The 9,755-nt window shown below is 52.2% G+C and overlaps 1 protein-coding gene across 1 annotated transcript; it reads left to right on the top strand.

Moving 5' to 3' along the window:
* Positions 1-3,815: 3,815 nt before the first annotated feature.
* ADAMTS16 (ADAM metallopeptidase with thrombospondin type 1 motif 16) lies at positions 3,816-9,477 on the top strand. The gene is made up of 5 exons (XM_049648929.1): positions 3,816-4,013; positions 4,140-4,261; positions 5,256-5,421; positions 8,129-8,288; positions 9,368-9,477. Exons 1-5 carry the CDS (start codon positions 3,816-3,818, stop codon positions 9,475-9,477), a joined length of 756 nt encoding a protein of 251 aa, XP_049504886.1.
* The last annotated feature ends 278 nt before the right edge of the window (positions 9,478-9,755 follow it).

The raw sequence follows: 9,755 nt of genomic DNA, 5'->3' as shown, positions 1-9,755 counted from the left end.
GCTTAACCGGCTGAGCCCCCCAGGCGCCCCTCTTCTGGATTAATTTTAAGTTGCACGCCTCTACACCCAGTGTTACACCACGGTCAAGTTTGAAAGGAGTTCTGCAAATGACTGTTAGGCTTGCAATTTGATCTTCTTGTGTGGGACCCTCCCCCTCCAGCACCCACACTAACATCTGAGTCTGTGTTGTGCACGTGAGCTCTCTCCTCCGTGATCTGGGTTAAAGGAACCCCCGTTCGTGCGCTGGGAGCCCCCTGTGTTCCTGGAGTCACGTCGTGGAGCTTGTACGAGGATGCGGATGGGAAGAGTTCAGGGTCTTTCCCGTCCTCGCCCTCAGCCACGGGGGAGGAACAGGTGCTTGGGAAGGAATGAGACAGAAGTGATGCTGGCATCCCGGACGTCGTCTGGTCAGGAGGTGTAACCGCCCTTTCTTTCTTCCTCTCTGTTTCCAGTCGGGCATGATAAGAACACAAGAAGCCGATTACTTCCTGAAGCCGCTTCCTTCCCAGCTGGCGGGGACACCCGGGGACGCCACCGGGGCTGGGCCCCCCTCCCACATACTGTACAAGAGATCCGCGGACGAGCGGGCTCCGGGGGCTCCCCAGGCGGTCGTGACCCAGAGGGATCGGGAACCGGGGACCCCGCACCTTCACGGCGGCTCGACCCTCCAGCACCCGCAAAAGCGACATTTCTGTGGCAGACGCAAGAAATGTATGTAAGGGCGATTCTTTGCGTGCGTTTAACCTTTCGGGCATTTACGTGCGCCCACAAAATGTTCAAATGTTCTTGCAAGTCGTCCGGCCGCGAGGTGGAATCAGTGGGCGATCCTGGCCGGACTTACGTGTTGGTTCCATCGTCTGTGTGTTCGTTTGCAAACGCCCCTCGTGGGGGACGGACAGATAGCGGTGGGTGTTTTTGTTCCCCAGACCTGTTCCCTGGGCAGGTGAGATGACGTACCGCCCAGAAATGCAGAATCCACTGGAAGTCTTCAAAGGGACCCCGGCATGTCTGCTCAGTAATTCTATGGTTTGGAGGTCTAGATTTATGAGAGCCCACATAGTTTTCTGCGAGGTAATTTATCTCCGTACACGTTTATATATTTTACACCACCGCATCAAAGGGACAGGCTCCACGTGCCGTAATTTAGCTGTCGTTTATCACCAGCGCTTTGTGGAATCCTTTGTTGTGTGGTGAACGCTTCAGAGGTGATGTGATATCTGCACTTCACGTGGGAGCCTCTCGCAGTTCAGTGTTCTCTGGAATTGTCCTGGCTTCCCTCACCTTCCCCGCCAGCACCACTTTGTTAAACTTGCCCCCAGTGGGGCTCTGCGAAGCCCGTCTTCCCCTGCCGGTTTCTTTGGCTGCTGTGCCCGGCACCCTAAAACAGAGAAGGTCATGCTGCAGGTGGAATAGTGTAGATGGCCCCAAATCACTTGGTTCTTACAGCGGCACAGAAAGTACCATTAAACTGTCAGCACCTGTGTATCATCTGGACCCCTATTAGCCCGCGAAGAAAAGCCTGATGCTCTGTTCAAGTGAGAAACTCAAGTCCAAATCGCCTAAGTCGGTGGGCTCGGTCTGCAGGAAGAGTGGGTCTGGGGACGGCGAGAGGTGAACGGAGTCTGAGAACATCGGGGAGACCGAGGTTGAGTGGTGTCAGAACAGGACGCACTTGTCAGCATCAGCTGCTCTGGCTGCGTAGACAGGGAGAAGCGGGGGGGGGGGGGGGGGATACACAGGTGCTGGCGGGGCGGGGGGGGGGGGGGAGGGGGGGGGGGGGGGGGGGGAGGTGGCAGGGGATGGGACCGGGCAGGGTCGGGACCAAGAGGCGGGCCTCAGGCACGGACAAGGTCAGAGCCAGAATTCGTGCCGGCAGGGCTCGGTCCGGGACGGATCCCGTGTCAGGGACAAAAAGCCAAGCGCCTGGATCCTGGCAGGGCTGTCCTTCCCTCTTCGACAGGCCACACTAGAGTTCAAAGCCGATGTTGTAGCGGGTCCTGAGAAAATCCAGCGGTGTGGACCCTGCTGAAATGAAGGGGGGTCATCAGAGCCGTGCAGGCCAGTGACACCTAGGGCACAGCTCGGCACACAGTGAAGTCATCCTGTTTGCCGTGGCTGTGCCTGTGTGTGTGTGTGTATGCGTGTGCAGCTGTGTGCTGCCTGGACGGGTTCTTCGGAATCTCGGGGGCGGGGGTGATTGGGGCAGGGCAGTCAGTCATTTGGAAACACTGCACAAGAAGTTTTTTATCTGAAAAATGGGAGGGAAAAGTGGCTCTTGTTTTCATAACAGAACTAGAGACGCAGAGTGCCACAAAATGCCTCTTAGAAGACATTAGTGACCCTTGTGGTGCAGTTCGGTTTGCCAGATATTTCCATCCCTTCCCTGCTGGGCGTATGGCAGTTCCGTGAGCACTTGGTGGCTTAGTGGCGGGCGGGCACAGGTGACACGCGCGGCTTCCGGGCTGAAACATTTAATTCTCGGGACCTCTGCTGTCTGTGCCTGGATCTTTCCGTGTTGCTCATGGGGCTCTGGATGTGCTTGGAGGAGTCCCAGCCTTCTGGCTCAGTGGGGTTCACGTTTAATGAAGATTTTTCCCATTGGAGTCTCTGGCTCAGAAAATGGGAATTTTTTTGGCGTGTGTTTAGGCACCTGTGGGAAATGGCAATCGCAGGCAGATTGATTTGCTTAAAATCAATGGTGAGGATTAACCTTGTGCTCTGGGACCATGCTGCTCTGGGACCTTGTGCTCTGGGAGGGGCTGCGAGCAGGTTGCTCCGTGCCTCCCCTGTGCCTCGGTGGCCCATTCCTACCCGGAGCCTATCTCTACGCCAGTAGAGAGAGCTCTGAGGGTGGAGTCAGGCCTCTCTAATTGCATCAGTGTCGGTGGCATGCGATTGGTGCTTTAAGAACTTTGCCAGAATCATTATTAGCTTCCACAGGGTTCACTTATGTTTGAAAGTATCTTAGCAAAGAGAAAATATGCGCCAGATGTGGGTACCAGCCAAAAAAAATGGCATCTTCTGAAGGTGCGGTCCATGAACAGAGTTGGCATGGCTTTGAATTAGTGCCACCCATACATGTGGGTGTTTTGAAGTCCACTTTCACATGAAAGGACTCTAACCACTTTTTCTGGGGCGTCCACAAAGCTGACTCATTTTTAACATAGTGTTAGCTCCCTGATTATAAATGCCCAAACGATTTTTAAACGGTGCCAAGGGGACAGAGTGTATTTTGTCTTGTAATTAAGCGAGGTAAATATTTATGGTGCTTTCTAGGAAATTCGGCTCTGCCGTGGAGTAGATCTGTGTCACCAAGTTCGTAAACCCATTTGAAACACGACAGATAGACCAGTGACGCGTCCAGACTTGGGAATGACCTTTAAAAAGAGGTCATTAACATTTTTCAAATATGACAATGATGCAAGGAACTGCCTGGTAGCTATCGTTCCGCTTTGTGGTCCGTAAGTCTCGTGCGGAGCCCGTCTGACGCATCTTTACGCGAATGGTCTTTGAACATCGTGCTTCTAGAGACGAGCACGTGAAAGCCAAGGTGCCCTCTCTTTTTGTTTTAAGTCGGGGCAAAATTATAGAGAGGTAGACCTAGCGATGGTTTCCATCACACCTAGGTTGTATGAACTTCACTTACATGCGAGTTTCACGTTAACGCCGGTTTTGTGTCACAAAGTCGTAAGGGTGACGTGGCTCACGTCGTGAACTTTCGTTGTGAAAACCCAGGGTGGGCATACCCAGTTCCACCGCTGGTTTGGGGTGACGACTTTTGCTTTCGTTTCTTCCCGGACATTCCCTCCGTAGACATGCCCCAGCCTCCCGAGGGAGACCTTTTCGTCCTGCCCGACGAGTATGCGTCTTGCTGCAGGCACAAGCGCTCTCTTCTCAAGTCCCATAGGAACGAGGAGCTGAATGTGGAGACGCTGGTGGTGGTCGACAGGAAGATGACGCAGACGCACGGCCACGAGAACATCACCACCTACGTGCTGACGATACTCAACATGGTAGGAAGCTCCTTCTTGTCAAAGTCGTGTGTGATCCCACCTAATGGGCGTGGGTCTGTGTCTCAGGCACAAGAGATGGGTTTTATCTGTGATGAGCCCTTCACTCTTCACATGCTCCCGTCAAAGAGCCGTGTTCAGAACTCCAGGGAACAGACTGGCCCTCTCTGCAAGCGGGCAGCACGGTTTGAGGGGGCCAAGGTCTTCATTTACCAGAAATCTGTACGGGGACCCCGAGACAGTTCAGCGCAGTAAACCTGCCTGTCAGCATTGCGTGTGATTTTAGATGCCGGTATAGAAATGCCCATCTCTTTAGGAGCATTAGTGTTTAAGTATCGAATATGCATCATGTCATCTAGAGGCAGAAAAGCATCCAACCCCGTAGACTGCCATCCCGGGTAAACAGTCCCGTGTCCCAGATCGGCAGCTTGTTGTAACGAGGAGCAGCGACGAGAGGCATCTAAGCCCCACTTGGGTGGCGTAGACTCAGTGACATCTGGTTCACGGAAGACAAGATCTTGGGTCGCCTGAGTGTGTTTTGAAAATTAGTGGGGATGACGGTGTTTTGAAAACACACCTTCTGTTCCAGCTCAGCGCGTGGGTATTCCTGCTAGCATCCCTTCTGGCCGCCCGCCCCACGTGGTTTCTCATCCCCCAGGGGATGGAGGGGGCAGTGGCATCGAGACACCTGCCACTGCGCGTCCAGGGGCTGAGGACGTCAGGGCTCTGGTTTGTGCCAATGTTGCTTCTGTTTTGTCGAGCCGTTCCAGTATTCTGCACGTCGGTGCCGAACCAGCTCGAGGGGCCCTCACTCGTCACCCTGAACAGCCACCAACGTCTGCTGTTGTCGTACCCCTCGTGGGCACCTTTCCTCGGCCATTTTCTTTCCACACTTAGGCCTTCTCTTTCTTGGATCTTCTGGGTCTCTTCCCAAGCATTTCTCTTGGGAGCTCCTCCGGAGGCCCTCCCTGGGAAAGCAAGGGGAATGCATGCCCCAGCCGTCATCGCTAGAACGCTCTGTTGTGTCCACCTGAGAGCTTTTATCACCTCGGAGCCTCGTGGAACACCTCAGTGGTGTTCCATAAGAGGCAGAACCTGCCTCCCCAAACTTCAGCTCTTACTACCAGGCACTAATGATAAAGATTTAACGATTGGTCTGCCTGGCCATGAGAGATTTCTATACCTGTCTAGCAGTATAAGAAAGTCAGCATTGACTTTGACTGTGACTGTGTCACAAGACCACAGGGACCGGCCTTCTCCAGCAGGACTCTGGGGGCTGGGGGAACGTCACATGTGGGGACTGACGGGGAATGCCTGTCTTTTTCAGGTGTCTGCTTTGTTCAAAGATGGAACGATAGGAGGAAACATCAACATCGCAGTTGTAGGCCTGATTCTTCTAGAGGAAGACCAGGTATTCTGTCTTTGAAACCAGCTTCTTTTCTCCCAGAAAAATGAATGTAAAGCGATGCCCCATTTTCCTTAATGGGATCATTCTGTGGATTCCTGACTTTCCTTTCCCTCGGGAACAAAAAGCGTTTTGTGTCTCACGCAGTGAGTTTCTTATCAGTTCCCTTCATGATGATTTGAATTTTGTGTGCGTGCGCACGTGTGTGTCTGTGCACGTGGGTGTGCGTGTGAGTGCAGAGGTGGTAAGGACTGTTTTTAGGAGTCTTATTAGAAAAGTAGAACAGGAGAACTGCCTTAAATATATGGGTGGGAAACACTGGGGAGACAGTGGAAAGTGCGTCTTTAGCCACGTCCCCACCGTGAGCTTTTAGGGTCCCAGGTGGGACTGAGCCCTTTTTGCGTGTTGCTAGAACACCAAAACCGCCCTCCCACCTGGCAGTGAGATCGTACTGTCAGCATTTTGTTTTACTCTGTCTCCTCCCAACTCCTCAGACTGACCGTGCTCACCCCCACTGCCTTGGGCCACCGGGTTGTATTTTCGTAGAGTCTGGATGTCAAGTGCATTTCTCTCTTGCATACAAACACCGAATTATGCCGGACCTTGGTCACAGTGGGTAAAAGCATCTCCTTTGCCTGCGTTCCAGAGTCCCTGTGTAAATGCACGGGTGGGCCCTTCAGTTCTCAGGGACGTTGCATATGGACGTTTTGTGGCACAGCTAATGGGGGTGTCTCAGCCTTCCAAGGCTCCCCCTTCTCTTGCTTCAGGCTGATGATGGACTCCGCCTAGGAGGAGAGAGCCCTGCACCTTGCTGCTATCTTAGCAGGGTTTCCTGGTAGCCCCAGTTTTCTTATTTATAAAACAAAGAATTTTTTTTAGATGAAACCTAAGACCATTCGTAAGACCTGAGATGCCTCCAGACTGTAAGCTTCTGGGGCATTTCTCCTGTTCTGGGCAGAGTGGGGGGCCTGCGTGGACAAGCCTGTTTCTAGCCGGAATGGTCAGAAAGATACAACTGCATTGTCTTTGTGTGAGTGAGCGTCTGGGGAGGGGGTGCAGAACTGGCGGGGCGTCTCAAGTGACAGGTTAATTATTCCTTGTATTAAATCGTTTTCACCTTGGACTTCATCCAAGCTGCAAAGAATAAGCGAGGTTATCTTTTGATCGTACACCTGTGTTAACTTTGATGCATGCAGTGTTCCTGGAAATCAGCGGCTGAAGAATGTGAGGCATGTCCCAGTGCTGGTACACACACAGCATTTAGCTTAGCTGGCTTTGACTCTCCGGAAAGACAAAATAAGCAAGGAAAGAGAAAACCTATTCAGTGACTGAGCGACACAGAATTTAACCCAATATCTAGTCATGAATGCTTCTCCCGAGTTTCCTGGAACCAAGCTGTTTAACCTGGCTTTCTGTGACCGAGCCACAGGAAAAAAAACAGCGTCCCAGTAAATAGTTCAAATAACTCCGTGCAGCCGTCTCTGGTGGTTCCTGCTGCACCCCCCGCCCCCAACCCTGATTTCTGAATTTCCCAAGCGTTCGGGTGGCCTTCACTCTAATATTTCACTGTCGCTCTGTGAGAACGTGGTGTATATGCGTAAGGTGGGATGTATCCTGCCCAGTTTCTTTCTAGTTCCAGTCTGTCTTCTAGAAATAGTGCTTTACCGGTTGACCGGACCTTCCTCATAAGCATGTTGCTTTGGTAGGGAAGTGACTTGATTTAACGCTGTAATAATAAATGGCTAAGAGTGAGTTATCAGTTGGAAATCCCACTCGCCCAACTTGGTTGTGAAATCAGCTGAGTGTTTTTCCGTGCATGTTCAGAGTCGCAGAGAAATGATTCTCTTGCCTGAGATAATTTTACAAGGTGTTTTACAAAGACTTTGATGCAGACATTTATGCACAAAAGTAGTCTTTCTTGGGGCATTGAAAATGCATTCAAGGTCAGCTCAGTGCATCCCGGCCGGGTCTGTGCAGAACTACAGAAGGGAACAGAAGCGTCTGTCCAGAATCCATGCAGGTTTTTTTTTTAATTTTTTTTTAGCATTTATTTACTTTTTTTTTTTCAACGTTTTTTTTTTTATTTATTTTTGGGACAGAGAGAGACAGAGCATGAACAGGGGAGGGTCAGAGAGAGGGAGACACAGAATCGGAAACAGGCTCCAGGCTCTGAGCCATCAGCCCAGAGCCCGACGCGGGACTCGAACTCACGGACCGCGAGATCGTGACCTGGCTGAAGTCGGACGCTTAACCGACTGCGCCACCCAGGCGCCCCTTTTTTAAAATTTTTTTTCAACGTTTTTTTTTTTAGCATTTATTTACTTTTGAGACAGAGAGAGAGACAGGGCACGAGCAGGGGAGGGTCAGAGAGAGAGGGAGACACAGAATCCGAAACAGGCTCCAGGCTCTGAGCCGTCAGCCCAGAGCCCGACGCGGGGCTTAAACTCACAGACCACGAGATCGTGACCTGAGCCGAAGTCGGACGCCCAACCGACTGAGCCACCCAGGCGTCCCTCCGTGCAGGTTTTATACAAGCCACCGGCCTTTGCATGTTAATCCATGAAACAGATGGATTAGCTTGGAGACCATCCCGATCCCTGTGTGTCTTTGAAATCTGAGTTAATGGTAGGCCGCTGTGATGGCGGAGGGGTAACAGGTGCGTTGAAAGGCGTTTTCTCTCTCTCCTCATGGGGTCTTGGTCTGTCTCCCGCAGCCGGGGCTTGTGATCAGCCACCACGCGGACCACACCTTAAGCAGCTTCTGCCAGTGGCAGTCTGGCTTGATGGGCAAAGACGGGACACGCCATGACCACGCCATCTTGCTGACCGGTCTGGACATATGTTCCTGGAAGAATGAGCCCTGCGACACCCTGGGTAAGACCCTCCTGTGGAGTCTGGAGGAACACGCAGGTGCCATACTGAGCCCGAGTGCAGAGAATAGATGTGCTGCCCTCTAGGCACTCTGGCCACGCATCAAAGTGTACGTTTATTCGCCAAGTGATTACTTCCTAAGGAAAAGTCCCTTACAGATTCAAGAACTCCTGTCTTTTCTTTCTAATTCTTCATTTCTTCCCGGGATCTTATTGAGATAGAACTCAGCAGAAAGAGGTTCATCGTGACTGCTCGTTCCTGAAAAGGCCTGCCGACAAGGCTGGCCTCTGAGAACCAGGGTTCCCACCACCGTGCTTGATGAGCTGGCCTGCTGTGTCTACACTGCTTGTCCAGATAACGGGGCTTGCACGGCATGTCTGCCTTCCTTCTGGGAGTCCGGAGTTTGGGTCCGTGTGCCAGGCTGGGGTGCTATGTGATGAGCCCCGGATAAAACCCCTGGGCCCTGGTCTCTGATGAGACAGCCACAGGTTGCTGGGGGGAATTAGGTGTGTCCTCTGTGGATCCACCGGGAGAGGGCTCTGGCAGCTCGTGCCTGGTTTCTGCCACACCTCTCCCCATGCACCTGTTCTCTTGGAAGATTTGGTTCTCATCCTTTGCTATCCGTATGAAACTATACCTGTGAGTTTGACAAAGCCTGAGTCCTGTGAATCCCCCTGGCGAGTCCTTGAACCTGGGCTGGTCTTGGGGACCTCCTGATGCACCTACACCGTATAGCACTTTTTTATTTGGGCTTTCTAGAACACAGACGTTTATAGACAAATGTAGAAATTCTCCTTCGCCTGCCGTGAATCCCCTTTTCTCCTTGGCCCCCATTATCGTAACCTGGGATGTGAACACCACTTGGAGCCATGATTTGTTTTCCATGCGGAGAGAAGATCCCTCCCGCTCGCGTTGCCAAGACCCCTTAATGCGCTTGTCCAGGAGCGTCCCAGATTTCACCACACGCAGGTGCGAACCACACTTCTGGAAAGGACGGAGGACTCATACACTTACACAATACACCCTCTTTGTTTGACTGCAACAGTGCTGCTGTATATTCCTTTGATGTCTGTGTCCCGCAGGATTTGCGCCCATCAGTGGAATGTGCAGTAAATACCGCAGCTGTACGATTAATGAAGACACAGGGCTTGGACTGGCCTTCACCATTGCCCATGAGTCTGGACACAAGTAAGTCACCCGTGTGGGAGAGTGAAACCCAGTCTGTTCTCCCTAGTGGACAATTGCCACAGAAACACTGATCATTGGGTCAGGTCTGTAGGGGCCTCACATATATCCGGTGAGAATGTCACCGACAGGTGAGACGTGCTGTCCCTTGGGTACTTGTTATGTTTCTGTTTTGGTGCCTGGCTGTGCACAGTCGAAAGCCGTGGAAATTCCCGCATTCCGACCGTCCTTTCTCTGCTCTTCCTTTACGTCTCGTACGTGCGTGTACGATTGCACACACTTGTA

The sequence above is a fragment of the Panthera uncia genome, assembly GCF_023721935.1.
Source record: "Panthera uncia isolate 11264 chromosome A1 unlocalized genomic scaffold, Puncia_PCG_1.0 HiC_scaffold_17, whole genome shotgun sequence".
NCBI lineage: Eukaryota > Metazoa > Chordata > Mammalia > Carnivora > Felidae > Panthera > Panthera uncia.
The sequence above is the reverse complement of the archived record's forward strand: the minus strand, read 5'-3'. Positions and strand labels throughout refer to the sequence as shown.